The sequence below is a fragment of the Eumetopias jubatus genome, unplaced genomic scaffold (genome assembly GCF_037043125.1).
Source record: "Eumetopias jubatus isolate StellerSeaLion01/CBP00866 unplaced genomic scaffold, mEumJub1_p1.0 scaffold_2, whole genome shotgun sequence".
Lineage (NCBI taxonomy): Eukaryota > Metazoa > Chordata > Mammalia > Carnivora > Otariidae > Eumetopias > Eumetopias jubatus.
The window spans coordinates 74,618,891-74,641,673 of record NW_028274808.1 but is presented as its reverse complement, the minus strand read 5'-3'; the positions used below and the strand labels follow the sequence as shown (position 1 = coordinate 74,641,673).

The following is a 22,783-nucleotide window of genomic DNA, read 5'->3' as shown; positions in this document are numbered from 1 at the left end:
TATCAGTAAAAATTATTAAAGTTCAAACATCACTAAAAATTACTACAGCTCAATTTTTTTTTAAGATTTTATTTGAGAGAGAAACAGAGCACACAAGCAGGTGGAGGGGCAGAGGGAGAAGCAGGCTCCCCGCTGAGCAAGGAGCCTGATGCCTGACACTATCCCAGGTCCCTGGGATCATGACTCGAGCCGAAGGCGGACACTTAACTGACTGAGCCACCCAGTCACCCCTAAAGATCAATTGTAATAAATATTGCATTAGATGGATAAGTTAGTATATTTTATACTTTATCTTTGAACTTTTGCAGTTATAAATGAGAGCTCAGGAAAGAATTTTATTCATAAATCTTTGTAATGCTTTGCTGATTTCTTTAATAAAGATTTACAGAAGTAGCTTGGTTTAACTTGGTTAAAACATAATCTTGTTATCATTAGAAGTACTAAGTACTTGAAAATAACAGAGTCATGTGAACTTTAAGTAAATTGGCTTTCTGGGCAACACTTGCTGCCACTTGGCTTGATTCTTTGCAGAGAACCGCAGTATTTCAAAATATCTGGCCTACTCTGTTTTACGTAAAGTTTAGCCTTAATGATGTCCATATTTGGTATATAGCATATACGGTATAGTAAATATTTATATATAATTTTCCCTCTTCAGTATTTGATTTTGAATGTATTTAGTTTGAGGGGGCATTTTTTTTTTTTAAGATTTTATTTATTTGACAGAGACACAGCGAGAGAGGGAACACAAGCAGGGGGAGCAAGAGAGGGAGAAGCAGGCTTCCTGCTGAGCAGGGAGCCCGATGCGGGGCTCGATCCCAGGACCCTGGGATCATGACCTGAGCCGAAGGCAGATGCTTAATGACAGCCACCCAGGTGCCCTGAGGGGGGATTTAGTAGTATTTTTAATTAATGCCCTCAGTGGTGTTTGAATATGGTTAACAAAATACACAGCTTCTTAAACTGACCTATTCCCTTTAGGGAAATTAAAAAGTCATCAAAGGCTCAGTGACCCTGCAAAGATGTATAGTCAGGGTGTGTGTGTGTGTATGTGTGAAATACTTGGTCTTTATTAAAACAGCTTTTCCTGATGAGAGCTACACTATTTAGTGAGGACATGTGATAAGTCACCTTATATTTCATTGCCATTGGTGTTAACACTTGGTCTTGTGACCCTGCCCTGTTCACAGGTTAAAGTGCTGCACAATCAGCTGGTTCTTTTCCACAATGCCATTGCCGCTTACTTTGCCGGGAATCAGAAGCAGCTTGAACAGACACTTAAACAGTTCCATATCAAATTGAAAACCCCTGGAGTGGACGCCCCATCTTGGCTTGAAGAACAGTAAAATCACACCCGGGGGAAAAAAAAAAGAAAAGTCACGTCATTATATTTCTAAACAAACCTAATAAGAATTAAGCAGAGTTGGGTTAAGATTAGGGAACTGGTGACCACAACCATTGTAGTGATTCTTGCACAAACAGCTTTAATTTTTCCCTTTTTCATACTTTAACAACTGAACTGTTAAATTTGATGGGAAGGTGGGTGATTTTAATGTAAACATAATTTCTATGATCTGAACACAATAATTTTCCTTTTTGAGAAATCTTTTTGTATTGTGAGGGTTGATGGCTATTTCTGTAGTTTGAAAACATCTAATATAGATTTGCACTGACCAGATATAAAAATTCAAGGTTTTTGGTCCTGGAAAGAGGGCCAGTTGTAGCTTTTCCAAAGGGACGTTTACATGATTTGTATCAACATCAGATATTTTATATATGAATATATTAAACATCTTTAAGAGATTCATTTTCATGTATTGTCTTAAAGAAAAAAGAAACTATTTTGCAGAGTAAAATTATATGGTGTTCCTGCAGCATCCACACAGAGGTGGCAGCTCTAATGAATGACTGATTAGCTTGTGGAGTTGTGGCAAATGCCTTTTTAAAAATGATTCTGTACTATTATAATTTTGTTTAACCTTTTTTTTTTTTTTAAGACGCAGGAATCACACTGTCATTTCTGTGAGGCTTTTGAGCTTAACAGTTTGCATCACCCAAAGTCATTGGGCAGTTATGTTAGCCATTTCTTTTGATTCATAATGAAACCTGCTTAAGAGAATTTTTTTTGGCAGGTGAACTTGGGAATAGAAACTCTTGATGGTTTCTAGAGTAGAAATCTGTGCTTAGAAAGCAAGTTTTGGAGTAAATTCCATTTTGACAGAAGTGAATTCCTAGACAGCTTTCATTGACTTCCATATGTAACGATACCGGTTAAGCCTTAAATCACAGACATGTGCCTTCTCAGATACAGTAATTCTCATTCAACCAATGTACATAATCCATAAAGAAACCCCTTTCAGATAATGTTTGACGTGTCTTTTCCTTCCTTGGAAAGGAACACTGTGTATCAGTATTGGGTTTCTTTGTATTCCTTAAACCACGTTCAGGTTTATGGTAAAATCAACTTTTGAATTTGCTGTTTGGTTTTTCTTCATTCCTTTCATGGAATGAGAAGATGGAGGAATTTTTCTTCATTTGAGTAATGGAAAGGTAATCTGGGACAGTGTGGTGGTAACAAGAAAGGGGATTGGAAAGGCCAGTACTGTTTTAGTTGCTCAGCACTGCTGGGTTTGTGTTATGTAGTTGACCTATCCGCTGTGTGGTTCTATCAGTAATGTAAGCCTTTTAAGTATAAGTTCTCTTGATTTTTGTCATAGACATAAATTAATATGTCTTCATTTCTTTTGTGTTGAGATGAAGTACTAAAAAAATTACTGTTATACATGAACTCTGTGGACTGTAAGATTTGTTATATATGTTCAAATGCCTTTTAGCTGGCTTTTTAATTAATATGCCTGTTTTCAGTGCTTAATATGTACAATGTAATGTGATTGTAAATCATAAACCTATTTTAAATCATTCCTTCCTGTATATTTGTACTCTGACAGAGCCTTATTTTATTCTTCCAGCAGAATTACTACTTGTAATAGTTCCTGTACATTCCCCAGAATGTGCCTCTGGTGTGAATTTTGTATTCTTATTAAAAGTATTTGCTGCACTACCTTGTTTCTATGGCTCTTCATAATTTAAGAAGCAACTATCTGGAAATTGTGAAGACGTGATTTGTCTTTTCCTGACTTTAAGAACAAGAACAAAAAATGGTGCTTCTGTCATTTATAACAGCTTTTCTTCAGTAAGTTATTCTTTTTCCTCAATTAGAGTCTCCCTTGGGAGTGGAACACGTCCACTCTTAGCACATATTGGTAACAGTTTTAGTAGCTAAGGAATTAAACAGTTTCAGGGACTGATGATTTTTTAGAATAGACTAAAAATATCTGATTCTGAGTAGTGGGTACATGTGCAAAAGAAAGAATTAACATATTAGCCAGTTGGTATATTTACTTTGTTAGGAAAGTAATTTATATTCATTGTAGAAAAAAATTAGAAGATAATTTCAAAAAATTGAAGATAAAATAACTTCCCAAGTCAGTAAGTACTGCATGGAACCACCTAACTCTCCCCTGAAGTTACAGATTTTAGTTACCGATTATATTATAAGGTCTAGTTTGAATATCCTTTAACATGCACACCTTCATCTTTGTACTCTACCTAGTTATTTCCTTAGGTTAGATTCTTAGAAATGAAAATGAGCCCTCAAAGTAGATATACACTTTTAAGACTTTGTTAAGCAGTGCTGGTGGCTTTCAAGAAAGATTTTGCCAGGGGTGCCTGGCTGGCTCAGTCGGTAGAACTAGTGACTCCTGATCTCAGGGTCTTCAAGCCCCACATTGGGGCATGGAACCTACGGAAAATAAAAATAAGAGTTTCTTTGAACAAAAAATGGACTCAAATCAGGCAACGCCAGATTAAAAATGATTAGGATCCCTCCACCAATAGGAGCTAGGGGAGAGACTTTTCAGAGACGTAGAAGCAAGGTGAGGAAAATACTTGATTAGCTATAGCTTAAGCAGTTGCCTTATTTGGGAAGGACTTGTTGGCTGTTTGTGATTTGTTGTCCTTGGGTTTTGATTTAACCTTGAGGCATTTCAGGCTTACATTTTGGTTTGTTTATTTAGGATACTAAGTCTCTAAGCCACCTCAATCTAATGGCCCCCTTGTTTAATTAACAACGCCAAAGCTTCTAAATCTTAGGGGCCAGGAAGGACCTGGGCTTGCAGAAGCAATTTAGCTAAAATCTACTATAAGAACCATCTTTTCCATATTCAAAGTACATTGCGCTGATGGTGTTACCAAAGCTTATCCCATTAAGAGTGAAACTAGAAGCTTCCCTAGAGATGATCTGTTTAAGGTCCTTTTTTACAGGTAAAGACATGAAGGCCCAAAAATATATTAAACTGGCTTAGCCAACCTCTATTACTAAATGTAATGCCAGGTAAGTTATTTGCAACTAAATGTATGGTTTCCCCCTTTAAGTCCTGCCGTTTCAACTGTACAATTAATGTGTCAAAAGTGTCATTTCTTCTCCTAAAGTACAATGTGTATTAAATGTCTTTTCAGTTGAAAAAATAATCCATTCACCCCTAAATGGATTCATAGTAGGCATATTTCAAATATATATGATATATTTCAATCCACTGATCTTAAAGTATTCTGAAAAAGAAATGCAAACCTGGAAAGTGCTATATAAAGTAAAGTTAGCATATTGGAAAGGCTGAAGATAAGTGTCTTTTAATCATGGAACTGTTAATTTGAAGAAAAATGTATCTACCTCAAAATGTGCACAGTCTCCTTTTTCCTTCACTGGATATGAAAAATAAAAGCAAATTATCGAAATAGTTCAGTGTAACATTTGTATATAATTTGTACTAATTTTTGTGAAATACCAAGAATGCGTGTATTTTGTAATATTTCAAAATATCTTTTGCCAGGTAGCACTTTTCTTGAAACTTTCGGTTGCCTGAGAGACTTGAGACCCTGTAAGATCCTTCATCACTCAGCTCTAGCTAAATTTAGACATTTAAGAAATCTGATTCCTGCTGTAAGATTGCAAACTTTTATATTGGCTCAGACAATTTCCAGTTGTGAATAAGCTATTTTCTGATCAAAAGGCCAGTTATATTTTGCATTTTCCAGGCTTTTCCAAGACATTGAAAATTCTACTTCAGAAACCAATATTGCACTGTATGTTAACTAAAATTTAAATTTTAAAAAAGGGGGAGCACCTGGGTGACTTGGTTAAGCATCTAACTCTTGATTTCTGCTCAGGTCATGATTATCAAGCTTCCCTCCTGCCTCCATCCCCACCCTGAACGTGTGCTCTCTCTCTTTCAAATGAATAAATAAAATCTTTCAAAAAAAAAAAAAAAGGAAGAAAGAAAAGAGGGGCGCCTGGGTACCTCAGTCAGTTAAGCATCTGCCTTCAGCTCAGGTCATGATCCCAGGGTCCTGGAATGGAGTCCTGCATCATTGAGGCTCCCTGCCCAGCAGAGAAGCCTGCTTCTCCCTCTCCCTCTCCCTCTGCCCCTGCTCGTGCTCGCTCTCGCTCTGTCTCTCAAATAAAAATCTTAGAAAAGAAAAGCTTTTCCAAGGGCCACAGGTCCTTTACTATTGTTACAAAATAGCAAAACCTATGAAAATAGAATGGCGATGCAAACAACTTTTCTCTTTTGAGGACTTTCATTAAATTCTGTGTTCCCACTTGAAGGTTTCCTGCTCAACAGGTTTCCTGGCATAAATGGGCCTTTATAATAAATTGCCAAGTGGTTGTCCTAATGTACAGAGAACTATGAAGTTCGGCTTTGTGTTGTGAAATAAAAGTTAACTCAGTAGTTTATGTAAATTAAGTGAGAGCCATTAGTTAGTCTAGTGGTAACTCTGATATGGGAAGAGGAGACTATGGATATGAGGAAGGGAAATTAGACCCAGTCTGAGAACTGGGACTCTATATCTGTGCAGTTAATTGGATTAATATCTTACCAGAGCTGGGAATTTCAATGACATTGTTACAAAATGAAACTTTCATAAAAAAACTTTTTTTTTTTTGGTTTGGTTGGTTGGTTTGGACCCAATCTAGGCTTTGCCACAAGCATTCTCTCAAAGCATGAGCTTTCTGCAACTATGGTTTATCATGAATTGTTGATTCATAAGGACAGTGAAAGGGACGAAATACCATTTTGTTGATCTTAGACAAAAGTAACTTTATGTGACTTAGACTTTGATATCACTTTGCTTCTGAGAAGCAAAGACGTATTGTTTTTACGTAGGGATGGAATGTATACAATGCTGTCACGGGGGCACATCAGGACGAAAAATGGAAACCATATTAGTCTTCACTATATTTTGGAGCTTTAATTATAGAAGTTCTAAAGAAAATGCAAGCTCTCACTGTAAAAAGAAAAAAAATTTCAACAAGTGGAAGGCTTTATGGGGTAAGGAGAGGACAGGTAACTTTAACCCTGTTGACCTTGCTGAAAAGTTTCAAAATCATGAAATTTTTAGAATAACAACATGCTCAGATTATTCATATAATGTGACTTTACTTTTGTCTTCCCCCTAAATGATTTCTAATTCTATATCAGGAAGCTCTTTATGAAAAACTACCGAAAGTTTTAGGCAGATAATTACAGTTCTTTCCTTTGAGGAGTGTATACTTACGGCTAGACTCTAAGCTCTTGAGGAAGACACAGTGCATGCTTTCTTATTCACCCTGTATCCCCAACTCCATGCATAATTTTTTTTTTTAAGATTTTATTTATTTATTAGCACAAGCAGGGGAAGCAGCAGGCAGAGAGAGAAGCAGACTCCCCACTGAGCAGGGAGCCTGACACGGGGCTGGATCCCAGGACCCTGGGATCATGACCTGAGCCCAAAGCAGAAGCTTAACTGACTGAGCCACCCAGGCGTCCCTCCATGCATAATTCTTGAGAGGAGCCATGTAATAAAATTTGTTCAGTTTTTGTGATACAAAATTCAAATGCAGAAAAGCATTTGGTGGTTGCACTGCCATTTCATTTGAATGAGTTAACAAAGGCAGTACACTTAGAACTTATTCTAAATCAGTGTCAGGGTGTTACTTCAGATACTAGGATGTTTATAGAAGAACGGCCAGTTAAAAAATATAGAAAGATTGGCAAAATTTTAAAAATCACCATTTTTTTTAAAGATTTTATTTATTCATTTGAGACAGAGCACAAGCAGGGGGAGTGGGAGAGGAAGAAGCAGGCTCCCAGCTGAGCCAGGAGCCCGATGCGGGGCTCGATCCCAGGACCCTGGGATCATGACCCGAGCCAAAGGCCGACGTTTAACTATCTGAGCCACCCAGGCGCCCCCCAAAAATCACCATTTTGCAGCCCCCACTGAAATATTGATTCACACAGGAATCACCAATGGATGCTAAAATCATTAGAGATTGAAGAAAAAACAGATTATGTCATAATACCAAAGTATGACCTTATATATTACTCAATTTGAAAAGGGAAAAAGTACCATTAATAAAAGACATGTGCTGGGGCACCTGGCTGGCTCAGTTGGTAGAGCGTACAACTCTTGCTCTTGGGGTCGTAAGTTCGAGACCCACGTTGGGTGTAGAGATTACTTAAAAATAAAATCTTTAAAAAAAAATACAAGATTTGTGCTTACCATCCAACTCAAGTGATCAAAGTTAGGATCACTAATAACCTGATAATCATGTGCCTCCAGATAAAAGGCAATATAAATTACACAACATCACTCATGAGATACTCCTGCTGGAATACTCCTGTTTATCCTGAATCTACTCAAGACTTTTTGCCTTTATTTCCAGTGTATAGGAAATACAGGGGGTTAGGGGCGCCTGCGTGGCTCAGTCGGTTAAGCGTCTGCCTTTGGCTCAAGTCATGGGATTAAGCCCTTCGTTGGGCTCCCTGCTCGGCGGGGAGTCTGCTTCTTCTACTGCCTCTGCTGTTCCCCCCACCCCCTGCTTGTGCTCTCTGGCTCTCTCTATCTCTCTGTCAAATAAGTAAATAAAATCTTTTTAAAAGAAAATACAGGGTGTTAAAATATAAGTTTAAATGACACCATGAGAAATCAATTGGACAAATCCAGAATCTGGGACATTCTCCAAGATAATTAGCGGGGCGCCTGGGTGGCTCAGTCATTAAGCGTCTGCCTTCGGCTGAGGTCATGATCCCAGGGTCCTGGGATCGAGCCCCACATCAGGCTCCCTGCTCAGCGGGAAGCCTGCTTCTCCCTCTCCCACACCCTCTGCTTGTGTTTCCTCTCTCACTGTCTCTCTCTCTGTCAAAAAATAAATAAAATCTTAAAAAAAAAAAAGATAATTAGCTTGTTCCTCCAAAATGTCAGGCGCAAAAAAAATACTTTAGAAATAGTTATAAAATAAAAGACTTTAGATCACGGTTCAAAAAATAACTATAGAAAACATTTGAGGAACAACTGAACAATTCAAATGGGTGTTTGATAACGGACTTTTTGTTAATTTTTTTAGGTATGTTATTCTATTGTGGTAACCGTAGGCAAATGGCCTTGCAGGAGTTGCATGCCTAAAGTATTTAAAGGTGAAATGGCATGATGCCTGCAATTTACTTTTAAATGGTCCAGCAAAAATACATACATTCATATGTACTCACATATATGGAAAGAAAGCTGGAGAGAGAGAAAAGGAAGGAGAGAGATGTCTTAAATATGGCAATCTGTGGGTGCCTGGGTGGCTCAGTTGGTTAAGCAACTGCCTTCGGCTCGGGTCATGATCCTGGGGTCCCGGGATCGGGTCCTGCATCGGGCTCCCTGATGGGCGGGGAGTCTGATTCTCCCTCTGACCCTCCCCCCTCTCATGTACTGTATCTCATTCTCTCTCTCAAATAAATAAAATATTTAAAAATATATGGCAATCTGTTAGCAATTGAAAGAGGTGGGTGTGTGGGGTTTCTTTGTACTAGTCTTTTAACTCTTCCCTTTTGGAATTTTTCATAATAAAAAAATTTTTTATTAGGATAGTTTGTCCAGAAGGGGTTTCTCCTCTTGCTGGTACCAGGGTGGCCATCAGGGGCTTTTTTTTTTTTTTTTGGTCGAGCCAATGACACCACTGGCTTTACTCCTGCAAATAACAGAATTCCTCGTCTAGCATGTGAAAGAAACTGGTTTGTACTTGGAAACACAGAAATGCCAGAAAGTATAAGGTTGAACAATTTTCTGTTAGGAAGAATTTATAGAAACAGGGCAACTGAAGAAGCAAAACAAGTTGAGGATATAAAACTAGTTAGAAAAAGAAATCATGTAGAAAAATGTGCATTTCACTAAACTAGATTTTTTTTCTCTCCGTTTTCTCCTCAACTTTCTAAATAGCTACTTGAATCTGTAAGAGAAGTTAAGCTCCCAAATAAAACACTTTTATTTTAACTTAATACCAATGGTTTCTTCTGCCTCAATTTTTCCCCTCTTCTCATAAAGAAGCATTTATTACTCTATTCCATACTGCTAGTCTGGATTTCTTAAAACTTAGCTGCTTATAGTTCATTTATCATAACCAATTAGACTGCTTAAAATAAATTGTACATTGGTAATTTTTAATAACTTATTTTCAATCTGAAAAGATATTTTATGAGCTGGCCAAATTTTCCCTAATGCACATTTCTTAAATTAATAACATAGCTTAAATCTTTAAAGAATTCCCCAAATAAATAATGGATGTTTACATTGTTCTCAAATTCTCTGTTTCCTGTTCCCTCACCCCTACCTTAGGTCAAAACAAGGAAAATGTGGACTAAAATCTTCGAACTAGTTTACATCAATAATAGCAGCAAGAAGCCCAGATGATGTTTGGTTTTTTTTTTTTTTTTAAGATTTTATTTATTTATTTGACAGAGAGAGAGACAGCGAGAGAGGGAACACAAGCAGGGGGAGTGGGAGAGGGAGAAGCAGGCTTCCTGCTGAGCAGGGAGCCCGATGTGGGGCTTGATCTCAGGACTCTAGGATCATGACCTGAGCCAAAGGCAGATGCTTAACGACTGAGCCACCCAGGCACCCCCCAGATGATGTTTTGAGAATTGAGTTTTTACCATGGCCATGGTTACTGTTTAATCACTGGTACAATCAAGTGAGTTGAAAAAAAAATCTGTGAATTTAAACAGTCATGAGTATTTGCTGAATGACCAGTCTGCTTGCCCATGTTGACTTTTTCTTACCTGATTCCATTAACACCTCAAGAGGTCCAGATGGTCCCTGAAGTGGGTGTAACAATTTCTTCTTCACTGGTGTTGGCCAACCATTGACAAGATCAGACCTCTGATTCATCATTTAGATTTCCTATGGGGTGGTCTTTAAAAAAAAAAAAAGTCTGTTCTTATATTCTCTAAACTTTATCTAAAAAGGCTCCCTATATTTTCTTTGTAAAGTTCAGTTAGCATCTTCCTTCAATTAAGCCAGCCATAAACTAAGAGAAATTAGTTAGAAATTGCAAATGAACAGCTACAAGTCTAATTATGTACATACATATACATATATATACACGTGTGGTTGTGTGTGTGTGTGTGTGTCTGTTTAGAGAGAGAGACCTTGCCTAAACTCCCAAGAGAAGGGAAAGTATAAAAGCTTCATAAGCAGGCTCTGGTCTTAACTTGCCTCTTTGTCCTTTAAAAAAAAAAAAATACAATGACATAATAAGCGGTCATTGTGCTGTCTTTGGCTTTTCAAGCTTTTGGAGTCACTATTTGTGCTCATGACTAGAGCAATGAAAACAAGTCTTTTTTCCCCAAGACACAAGTAGCTTCAGTTCAAGCCACTCCAGACTTCCTTGCTAGTGACCTCAACAGTGACCTTGACTTATTCTAGGAAGAGCTCTTTCTGTTGAGTCCTTTTAGCTCATTTTTATGTGAATTTCTGTTCGCTCCTAGTGGACTAAGATCACCCGATTAAGAAAACGTCATGATTCATTAAATTTCTAGTGTGCTGACTTTTCATTATTTTAACGTCTTTTCCTTACAGTAGCCTCTTTGGAATCTTGTACACCTAGCCTACAGAAGCGGCTTACCCAAGCAGTGACCGAGCCAGACAGCCGGCTTCCCCGGGCACACTGAATTTCTTGTCATTTGGGAAATTGGGAGGAGAGGATCCAAGCTACATTCTCAGTCCTCTGTATCAAATTTCAGAAGTGAGAACTCAATCCCAGTCAGTCTTCTTCCCAAACCGTGTCAAAGCTGGAGGTGTTTTTTAGTCAGACTCCAGCTGTATGGCTTCCTGTCGACCATCATCATGTCTGCTGAAGTGTTTCACTTGACTGGCCCATGTGCACTTCCACTTCCTCAGTTCACCATAAAATGGTGTGATGTCTGGCCGTTCTCTTCATGTGCCCTTACCTACTGCTTCAAAGAGCTTGAGTCTCTTCTGGTGAATTCCCTTCTGGATTCTAGAAGCTCTTGAGGGCAGAACTATTCTGAGCGTTTGTGTAGCTCTCCCTGTGCCTTGCACACGAAAGGCATTCAGTATTGTCCATAATGATGATTCTCATTGCCGGAGCCTCTAGCTTTGAAGGATGAGGCCCACTGGGTGCCATCTGCTGGTGATGAGGACCACGTTTAGTTGGCAGATGCCATGACTAACAACCATTGTCAGAGTCCTAACCGTACCTACTACAGGATATGAAGATTAATACAACAGCCCTAACCTCAAACTTTCTGATTTAATGGGGAGAAAGTCTATGCAAATCCTGGGATTGGATGGCGTGGGGAGGGCAGGGACCAGTATGCTGAACGTGCTATTTGCAGTTGAGTGTGCAAGCAGCCAGCCTTCACCTCCAAACTGGAGTGTCTTGTGCGTAGGTGTGTGTGTGTGCTGGGTGCAGGAGAGTGCAGTTTACCACCCTGCCATCACAGCTCGGTCATTGGAAATGGTCTAATCTAAACCTCACATAAATCAAATCCTAAATATTAGTACAATATTATTTCTTTGTAGGCTTTGAATCTTAACCCTTCTTTTTTCCAGACCAGTCATTTAAAAGAAAGCTCAATTCCTTTTTACCAACTAGCCCTAGAGTGTATTTGGACAAAGAGGCAGAATTTATCTATCTTCCAGATTATCAGGGGAGAATTGTTGGTCAGAAGATTTAGCAGTTTAATATATGACCTTATGGTGTGACCATCTGAACATCAACTTGTGTGTTCCCATTTCTGAGAAGGAAAAGATTTATTAACTTAATAACTAGCTAACTAGCGTTGAAACGTGTGGGTTACAAGTAGGCGTCACCAGGACTGGGGTGCATGAGTGTTTCATGGTCACAAGGAAGGGGGGTTGAATCCGCAAAAGTAGCTTTCTGGGAATTTGAATACGATTCTGGTAAAGTTCTTTATTGCAGTTTCGATTATCGCAGCCTGAGGAAGAAGAAATCAGCTTATTTTGACAGGGAAGGGAAGACACATGTAAAAAAAAGTCTTTGTTGGTAATCTCGAGAGCTTTGGCTAAAGTAGAACATGTGACTTTTGTTAAAAACCCGGACGCCACAGCACCTGGCTCGTTCAGTCAGTGGAGCGTGAAACTCTTGATCTTGGGGTCGTGAGTTTGAGCCCCACGTTGGGTGCAGAGATTACTTTAAAAGTTAATTTTAAAAAATTTTATTAAAAATCTGGATGCCAATAAAAATTTGGGAGTGAGTCATAATCTTCATTGCTCCCCTTTATTGTCTTGTGCCCCCCACCCTGTCCCTGCTCCAGCCTTCTGAATTAGGCCCTCTGATGTCTTTATGGTGACTACCCAGCCTGTCATACAGGACAAAGGTCTTTGAGCCATCAAGTGACTTCTGTAGACTCTGTACCATGAGCATGTGGATCACAAGGGGCCCACTTTTTTATGAGCTCCCGTAGAGTGAGGCTGTTGGGGTGGAATTCCTTCCCCTGTCCTCCCCTCTAGTAGACAAGGCTTAACCTGATTATGCCCAGCAGGCAAAAAGGCACCCCTGGAAATTAGTCTCCTTATTGAGACCGACTGTGAAGAGGGCATGCTTGTAAAGGAAAGAATGCAAAGCTAGAAAATATGTTCCAATCTTTGATAAGGGGTGGGGGGTGAGGAGGGGAAATGAAGATGTGTGAACATCTAGCATTTTCTCTGCTTTCCCTTATTTATACTCCTTTTAAAGTTACAAATGCGATGTGTCTTTGTGACCCCAAACTTGGGGTAAATAAGAATCCACAGTGAGATGGTATTCCGTTTCCCTGGGACGAGAAATTGTCCCTTTGGTGGATGGGGGGTGGGGGGGAGAATTTCCAGCATAAAGATAATTCCATTGTACAGTGTAAATTACAGTCCTGTGTTCAGTTGTGTGCTTGCCCTACATCCCCTCTCCCCCTGTGAAAAACAGACACCCGGAGAGAGACATTGCCCATCAATCACCCCACAGGAAGCACGACACAATTCAAAATTCAGAAATTCTCATACCTGTGCCTTCAACAAAGGGATGCAGTGGGGAGAGAGCCCAGAGTTTTACTTCAGAGATCAGCAACATTTCAAGCAAAATGAAGAGTAATTTGCTCTTTTCTGAAGTCTGGTCCTGAGAAATCACCACCTATAGAGAACTAGTGTAGATGTTCTACTCCATGTTATAGCTTAATATACAATTTAACATACAAAAGTTGATCATATGTACAAAAACACCAGATAAAAGGAACTTAGAGGGTAATGTCTTTCATTTATTTTAAACTACAGGTGGCTGAATGTTTGGTACCACCTCTCTCAGTTAGATTCAATACAGTAGCCTCTTTCTTCAGGAGGGGGCCAGCAGTTAGGAGTGAAGATGAAAAGAGAAGTCCAGGGTTTAACCCCAATGCAGCCCTGTTTAGAGTTAGCCTGGTCAGGCTCACAAAGGGATACAAACTGTGGGCTAATTGTGATGCTGAGTGTTTTGGCAGGGATCCTCTCTGTGGCCAAGGCCCATCAAAACTTGAATAATGGTGTTTCCACCAAAAGGCTTACCCTCTTTCTCCAAAAATGGTCCATTTGAATTATTTCTATATATCTGGCTTGAGAAATACTAAGATGCTAATTGTTACGGGCTGGTGTGATGATTTCCTATCATACGGAAAGTATTTGCCTTCTTATTAAAAATAGAAGCTTAGTGCAAAAGTATTTGTTCATAACTGGTCCTTAAACTAAGTACAAACCCAATTTCCAAGAGGAGTAAAAAGGGTTTTACAAATTGCTAAGTCACCAACATGTCCTTTTGCCCACCTTTATATGCCCTACAAAGTCTTGTATAAGACGTGCACATATTATTTCCCCAGGGAAACACACACACACACACACACACACACACACACACACACACACACCAGCACTACCAGCACCACATACCGATATTGTTGATTCACTGGGTTTCTGTTTGCTGACTGCCTGTCCTGTGTTATGGTTTCAAATTGCTGTTTGCTCCGCTAACTTCTTCGCTAACTTCTTCCGAGGGTAAACAATTTGAAACTGTTAAAACCAGTAGCAAAAGAAATTGGCATCTGACATCCTCTTTAACTTAATTCCTCTTAGGGAGACTCACATACTTGTTTTGATTATGGGTGAGGCAAAGAAGGGATACACTTTCATATTATATTTTTTTATTCTTTTTTTAAATTTTTATTGTTATGTTAATCACCATACATTACATCATTAGTTTTGGATGTAGTGTTCCATGATTCATTGTTTGTGCATAACACCCAGTGCTCCACGCAGAACGTGCCCTCTTTAATACCCATCACCAGGCTGACCCATCCCCCCACCCCCTCCCCTCTAGAACCCTCAGCTTGTTTCTCAGAGTCCATCATCTCTCATGGTTGGTCTCCCCCTCCGATTTTCCCCCCTTCATTCTTCCCCTCCTGCTATCTTCTTCTTCTTTTTTTTTTCTTAACACATATTGCATTATTTGTTTCAGAGGTACAGAATTTCATATTATATTTTAAAGGTGTTTTTCTCCTGGGCACCTGGGTGGCTCAGTTGGTTAAGCGACTGCCTTCGGCTCAGGCCATGATCCTGGAGTCCCGGGATCGAGTCCCATGTCGGGCTCCCTGCTCAGCGGAGAGTCTGTTTCTCCCTCTGACCCTCCCCCCTCTCATGTGCACTCTCTCTCTCTCTCTCTCTCTCTCTCTCTCTCATTCTCGCTCTCTCAAATAAATAAAAATTTTTAAAAATAAAAAAAAAATAAAGGTGTTTTTGTCCTCAAAATTTGAATGTTACAAAAGCCAGACCCCACATTGATCATTAATACTGATCAGTTCTCTAAGCACTGTATCAATTGTAAACTAAAAAAAAAAGTCTAGCTGAGGATTTTCTGGGTAAGAACCTCAGTGATGTTGACAGTATTTCTCTTACGTCAGTCTCCACTTCCATCCCTGCCTCCAAAACACACACGCACACGCAGGCACACACACACACACCTTAAAAGGGAGCAAATGAACATTGGGCTCTAAGGAAGCATGGTCCAGCAAGGAGAACCAGGTCATCGACTGTCTGTCTCATTCTTATATGTTGGTAAGGATTGCCTGTAATCTCTCTTACCCTCAAAGAAATCAAGCACTGCTGTTGACGAAGTACCTGTATTTACTTCTGGCCAGGGAAATGCCTGTTGATGCTACCAAGGATATCAACATCACATGCATCCCATGTGAAGCACTTTCTTTTTTTTTTCTTCTTTTCTTTTCTTTTTTTTTTTTTAGTAGCCTCCACACCCAGCAATGAAGCCCAAAACAGGGCTTGAACTCACAGCCCTGAGATCAAGACCTGAGCTAAGATCAAGAGTCAGATACTTAGATGATTGAGCTACCCAGGTGCCCCTACCCATGAAAGCATTTTCTATTTTAAATTTTCAGAAATCACTACTTAGCACCCAGAAAAAAAGTTTCTCCCTCTTGATGGTTGGAGCCTAGTTATTATTTACTATACTTAAAGGCAACTTTCTATTTCCATTTCTTAGCCTGCAAAAAGAAAACATCATTATCTCAGTTCAAAGTTGTTTAGAAAACAACAGCAATCCAGTGTCTGCATTTCGTCAATAAGATACTTGATGCAAATTTGCATTTATGGTGACAACAACAATTCTGTTGATTTTATGTATTTTACACTTTCAACCTTTGAGGGAACAAGGAGGTCTAGCAATTTCTCTTAGAAATGTCTGTTATTAGAAGGAGTGGTGAGTCTTTGCTTTTGTGTGCCAAGCCTGTTTAACTACAGAGTTGGTAGTTGGTTTCTTTTGCAGTTTCCAACTTTAAGAGCCAAGACACAGCCTCCAATCTGAATACTGAACAACTGACCTCATCAGATATGTTTTAAGAAGAACAAAGATTAAGGAAGTCTCAGTCTGTATCACCAAGAGAAAGGGATTTAAAAATCAGTTTGATGCCTCAATCCTATGCTGGAGGGGACTTATTTCAGGGTGTCCACTGCAGTTCCTTAGTGGGTCCATGAAGTCAGCTCATGCATTAGACTTCCTTACGCAAATAAGCCTGTTTTATTTACTTATTTTTTTAAAGATTTATTTATTTATTTGACAGAAAGAGAGAGTACAAACGGGGAGTGACAGGGAGAGGGAGAATCAGGCTCCCCACTGAGCGGGGAGCCCTATGTGGGGCTCGATGCGGGGTTCGATCCCAGGACCCTGAGATCATGACCCGAGCCAAAGGCAGACGCTTAGCCAACTGAGCCACCCAGGCATCCCACAAATAAGCCTGTTTTTTTTTAACTTTTGTTTTTTTTTAAGATTTTATTTATTTTTTTGATAGAGACACAGTGAGAGAGGGAACACAAGCAGGGGGGAGTGGGAGAGGGGGAAGCAGGCTTCCTGCCGAGCAGGGAGCCTGATGTGGGGCTCAATCCCAGGACCCTGGGATCATGACCTGAGCCGAAGGCAGACGCCTAACAATTGAGCCACCCAGGCGCCCCTAAATAAGCCTTTTTTAGAACCGTAAGGTATTTTTTAGGATGGATTCTGCAATTTGATTTATTTTGGTTTTAAGGTTTTGTTGAGCTCCTAATGACAGATTCCAATACAAAATGCTTGATGTAGAGGAAACCACCAGCTTCTCAGGGCTGAGGAAGGGAAGCCCGAAGAGAGAAAATGAACTGGGCAAAGGAAAAAGAGCAATCTGGAAAGGACAGTCTGGGGAGAGGGAAGACATGCTGCAGACCGAGTTCTTCGGCAGGGGTTGGAGCTGGGACCCGTGGGGGCTGTGGCCGGGGCTACACGAAGCTACAAGCACGCTCCAGAGAGGTTCGGCTTGCTGGGAGAAGTGCACGCTGACCACCCTGCCCGCTGCTCAGGCACCCCTGAGGTCGGCAGCTTCAAGCCACAAATTCTGGGGCTGGGCTGACTTTGGGCACACTTGGCTTCAGGAGTCTTGCCGGCCTTCCTCCCAGACAGAGCTGCTGACGTTTCTGGGATACAGACAAGCAGCCCACCTTACCTCCCAAGCACAAGGTCCGGGGAGACCACGGTGTGGTTAAGAATCAGCGTATTAGCGGACAAAAAACAAAGTGTCCTCTAGATTCCTCGCCTTAGAGTCACATCCATGGAGACATTGACTCTCTTCGAGAGTTGTGCTCTGTGCTACTCAACTACTTTTTGGCCGCCTAACAGGCACAACATATCAAATAAGAGCCAAAGATGAAGGCTGATACGTTCAGGGCCTGCACACAATGCTGCTTGGGTGCAAAGAACAGTTCAGACCGCAGGAAGGGAAGGTAAAATGCAGCCAGTGTCCGATGGATGATCGCCACTTTCTTCCCGTAGGCACGTGTGTGAACCTACGGATGCTTTTGAACAGGTAGGTAATGTGATGAAATTAGACTTTAAAAAACACTGGGCTGACCGTGGAATCAGGGAGAAGAGAGGAGAAGGAGAAAGGACGCCAAGGCAGTGGACACAGGAGCCCAATTTAACTTCTCTAAACTAGAAAATACAGATTGGTGGGTTTCTAGGGTTGGTGTGAGAATCACATGTGGTGCCTGACACACGGCCAAAAGCAATTATTTATATCAGCTTCCCCAACCTCTAATTGCGGTGAGTGGATGTGGATATAAAGTACAGATGTAAGAGATGAGATTTGTGGAAAGAGCAACAAATTCAGCGAATACTTAGATACAATGAATTCAGAAGAGAAAAAGAACCAGAGGAAAGCCAGGATTTCAAATTTTAAAAATCTAGTCTTTCTTTTTTTTAAGATTTTATTTACTTATTTGTTAGAAAGAGAGCACGAGAGCACAAGCAGGGGGACCAGCAGGCTCTCTGCCGAGCAAGCAAGGAGCCCGAATTTGGGACTCGATCCCAAGACCCTGGGATCACGACCTGAGCCAAAGGCAGATGCTTAACCAACTGAGCCACCCAGGCATCCCTAAAAATCAGGTCTTAAGTAAGAGGGTACAGGTAGGATAAGTGCTAGTTTTAAGAGAAAGATGAGTTGACCCTTGGACATTGAATTTGGACCTGAGATATTACAGAGACAATATGGATTTGAGAGTCACTGACCTAGAGGTGAAGTCAGAAGTGGATTTGCCTTGTAGCTCAAGTTTTCCTGCCCCTCACGCTCCTAGACACTTCCAAGGACATACACCTAGTGTTGTGTTTATAAGTTATTGATTTTCTTTAAAAAGCTCCCTCAAGAGTTATTTAAGCTTCAGGCCCTATAAAATCTGTACCCTTACAGGTTCAAGTCAGAAGACAGAACCCATGGAATAATGGGAGACAGAGTTGGAAGAATCCAGTTACTGTCCTCAAAGGGCAAAAGGGGTCAGCACAGGAGGCCAGAGGGGCAGAGAGAAGGCCTATAGGCCGGCATGCAGCAGGGAGATCGAAAAGACCCGACGTTGAGGATGGGTCACTGGATTTGACTCTTCAAAAAAGTGACTGATTTGAAAATGTGTACTGAGTACAGTGTGGGGGAAGCCCAGGTTGGGGGGAGCGTATTGATGAGGCGAATTGTGCAGTGAATGTAGACTCTTCATCTGGCCAGCCCTCCATAAAAGAAAAGGAGAGGATACCATTCCGCTCTTCAGTTTTGAAATTCTTCATTTTGCCTGTGCAGTCCATATTCCTTTGGGATTAGTATTAACTCCCTGAGCATGGATCTGGCTTTCTCTTTTATTACATTTCCCACTCCTTGATTTTCTCTGCTCTTGGTTGGATCTACTCCTCATGTGTAGTGTAAGCCTGGTCAATGGCTAAGAAACGGGCTGGCAAGGATTTTGTTTTTTGTTTTTGTTTTGCTTTGTTTTTGTTTTTGCCCTAATAGCTTCACTTTTTCCATCCACATGGAGGATGAGTTGTGGGAGTTCAGGGGTTGAAGACCAGGGTGGAGAGACAGAAGTCATTGGGCACCAGAGGCTGGAAAACTGTGGTCTGTTATCTGTTAACCAAGTCAAAGGTAAGGATGACTTCATCCCCACCCAAGGCGCCTCTCCACCCTTGCAGCTGATTTCCGACCGGTTGGTTTGCCCAGGAAAGGTTTTCATTGACTATGGCTCTCGCTGCCTGGCTTCACAAGTTACTTTGAAAAAAAAGATGCGATTAAACTGTACCCCGGTTTTTTCCCTGTGAGGAGTCTTTCCCAGACAGCGTCCGTTCATGCGATCTGACTTGCAGTGGACTTTTTTTCCTTTGCTTTGCTTAAATATAACTGAAAGATCCTTGTTACCATCATCGAGGAGATTTTAAAAAAAAAAAAGCAACAAACCTACAGGTTGGCAGGACCCAGGGAGGAGGTGACCTTTGGGCAGCTCCCGCTCGGCTGGGATTCGGCTGGAAGGGCTGGGACAGTGCACCCCCATGCTGCCCTAGTGCTCTCGGGAGAAACAAGCGTGGGGCCGAGGGTGGCCTGGCGCGCGCGCCTGTGCGTGTGCGTGTGCGCGCGCGCGGAGGGCGTGCGTGCAGGAGTGTGCGTGTGCGCAGGGAAGGGTGGCGGGGAGGTTGCGGCAGAGGCTGCTTTGTGGAAAGCACTTGCAGGTTCGGAAGCGGCTTGGCGCCTCCCCTTGCGGGTTACACGAGGACACCTGGCTCTTCTTCACGCTCGTACTTCTCTGTTTCCCGCCAGCCCTACTTCCTCCGGCGCCTTCGGGTGCGGGGAGCAGCGTGCCGGGTGGCGGCTTGTAGGCTCCCGGGACCCCGGGAAGGTGAAGGTAAGCGCCGCGGCGCCGGCGTTGGCGCTCGGAGGGTGGGAGGAGGGAAGGGGCCGAGCAGGAAAGGGCGTGCTGCCCTTTGCGGCAGGCGCTGGGAGCGGGCTCGTCTGCAGCATTGTTACCTGAGGCAGCGGCTGAGCCCCGCCCCGCGTCGCCCTGCCCCCTCGCGGTCCCGAGCAGCCCGGGCTGCAGAGACCCGGGAAGCGGCGTTGGCGCTGGGAGACAGCGGTGGGGCCAGGAGCGCGCGCGGGGAGCGCGGGCCGCGGGTGAGTGGGAGCCGGGCGGCCGAGGCCGGGGCGACCGCCGCTCGGGGGCACCGGGAGCCGGACACTCCCCGGCTCCCGAGGGCCAAGGGCGGGGATCAGCCTGGACCCCGGGCTGCGGCGCCAAGTCTCGGCTGCCTTGGAGCCACAGTGGGAAGGGCTGGGAAGGTTTGCGCGCTCCCTCCACACCCACTCGAGTGACTTTGGTGCCTGCATTGCCCAGGCTGCGGAGGACAGCTATCGGTCTGTTGAGGCCAAGACGCGCGGGTCTGGGCCCGCGTCTGGGGAATGAGCTAGGTCACGGGCCGCCGCCCGGCTGGACCAGGATCGGCTAGTTTAGCTCTAGCTGCTAAGATTTTTTGATAAACCGCGCCCCCACTTGATCCCCGCCCGGCCTAAGAGCGCGCCACTGGCCAGTGGGAAGCCAAGACTTGCCGTTCCAGAAAGTGGGTGCGGGGTTGGCGAAGACTGCGTCGGGGTGATGCGGACCGAGGACAGGACGGCTCTTGCTCTCGCACACTGGTCCTAGCCGTTCGAAGTTCAGATTAGAAGTTTTGCCGTCAGCTTGTGGAAGTTTGGGGAGGAAGCGGGTGGGCTGGTGGATTAGCTCCAGCCGCCGCGGTGCCGGTAGCTCGGGAACTGCGGGCTCTCCGGTTTTATCCTCCGACCAAACACCAGGAGTCTCCCCCTCACACTTTTTTTTTTTTTTTTTTTTGCCGGCTCTTCACGGCTCCTATCCGCTGATCCGCAGTGCGGCCGTGAGGCTTTCTCCCCCGCGCCCGGGACCCAGACCCCGGACATCGGGGAGGTGTCTCCGCGAAGGTTCGAGGACTGGGCAGAGCCCGGGTCGGCGAACCAGGAGATCCCCCTCTTTCGCTTCCAAGCACTGAGACACCTTCCCTCTTTAGGGGGAACCGACCCGGCTTCTGGAGCCCTGTGCGGCTGCTGGGCGGAGGGGCGGGTACCCGGGGAACCGCGCTGGGCCCGGGGGTGGGGCGGACCCTAGGCCCGGGTCCTCCGGGCGAGGGGGCGGGGCCGGGCGACCCTCCCCCCCCCACCCGACACGCCCAGACCCGCCTGCCCAAGGGGCCCCGGGAAGGACGAGCTTGTGCGGCGTCCGCTCCAGTCGATTCTGTTCGAGGACCGGAGGACACTCGGCGCTCCCGGGAGGCGGGGGACCCAGTCCTTCCCGGGCATCCGCCCTTTCGGCCCCGCTGGTTCCCGCACGGCCCGCAGCGGCCTCTCTGCCGAGCGTGCCCTCGCCCCGCCGCAGCAGCCGCCCTGGAGCCTGCGCGGCCGTGTGGGCGTCTATCTCGGCTGCGCACCGGCGCCCGCTCCCCCACCGCCACTCCTGCCGCGGCGCAGATAAGGACGAGGCTTGAGGCTCGCGCGCGGCCGCGGGACCTCCCACTCGCGTCGCTCCTGGGGATTGGGGCGGACGCGGCGCCCCCCGAGCCCTCTGCACGGCCGAGCCGGGGCCGTTTTGGTGAGTGGCTGGGGCGGGACGCAGGACCCGGGGTTGGGGGGGTGGAAGGACGCGGTGGATCGCTGGCCAGTGCAAAGACCTTGGAAACCTACTGTGTGTCCAGACTTCTTGAAAGAAGTCGTGGCCCCCGGTCCCCCCACGCCGAATTTCTTCAGGACCTGGTAGTCAGTTTTCAAACATCTGTTTGCACAGAAATTGCCCCTAGTGTTCGGCCGTCTGTGACCCCCCTCTCCTGACCCACAGTTGTCTTCCTGCAATGAGTATCGAGCGCTTCCTTCCCTCTCTCTGGAGCATCCTTGGGCTCTCCTTTGCCTTTTTTTCGTGGTTTGGGGACCTTGAGAGAAACGGAAAATGCACAGGCAGAAAGAAGCGTTTTCTCTGCTCTCTGGGTGTTGCGCTCGGGGGCATCTGTGAAGTGTTTCTGTTGTGCTGCAGATTAAACACGCTGACTGGAGACAGTCAGGGGTTCTTTGGCTGCAGCCTGCAGTGCCAAGGTGAAGCGCTGGATGTTACCAGCTCTGGTTCGACTGTGTGGTTGACATTCTGGGTTTAATAATCAATAAAGGTTTTGAAGGATAGGCGGTCGGGGAGGGGCCTTCCCCCAATGAATTAGTGGAGGGCAAAAATTCCATATTTTAGAATCGCCTGTACTCTTCCCGCCCTTTTTTCTCCCGCAGATAAAAGGGCTGTGTGTTCCCCTGTGTGCTCTCCAAACCTGGCTTGCTTTGCCCCCGTTTGTCATCAGAAGGGTGTGGGCCAGCCCTGTGACACAAGTCAGAAATGAAGGGGAAAGGTTTTCTGGCGGCTTTTCCTTGGCGTTTACTTTTGATTATTGTTGACCTAGAGGGTGAGTGAGCAGCTGAGCAACGGGGCCCCACTAACCCTCTTTCAGGAAAACCCTGAGCTCTGCACTGACTTTCAGGAACATGTTTTCCTCCGAAATATA

At 43.9% G+C, this 22,783-nt stretch overlaps 1 protein-coding gene across 9 annotated transcripts in view; it reads left to right on the top strand.

Annotated features, from left to right (window-relative positions):
- The window catches only part of ARFIP1 (ARF interacting protein 1), a 130,346-nt gene extending 127,285 nt beyond the window's left edge, over window positions 1-3,061 (top strand). For all 9 annotated transcript variants that reach the window (XM_028104334.2, XM_028104327.2, XM_028104326.2 and 6 more), the window contains one exon: window positions 1,191-3,061. In XM_028104334.2, coding sequence (XP_027960135.1) covers window positions 1,191-1,346 — 156 coding nt within the window. In that variant the 3' untranslated portion in view covers window positions 1,347-3,061. The remainder of the gene's footprint in view (window positions 1-1,190) is intronic.
- The last annotated feature ends 19,722 nt before the right edge of the window (window positions 3,062-22,783 follow it).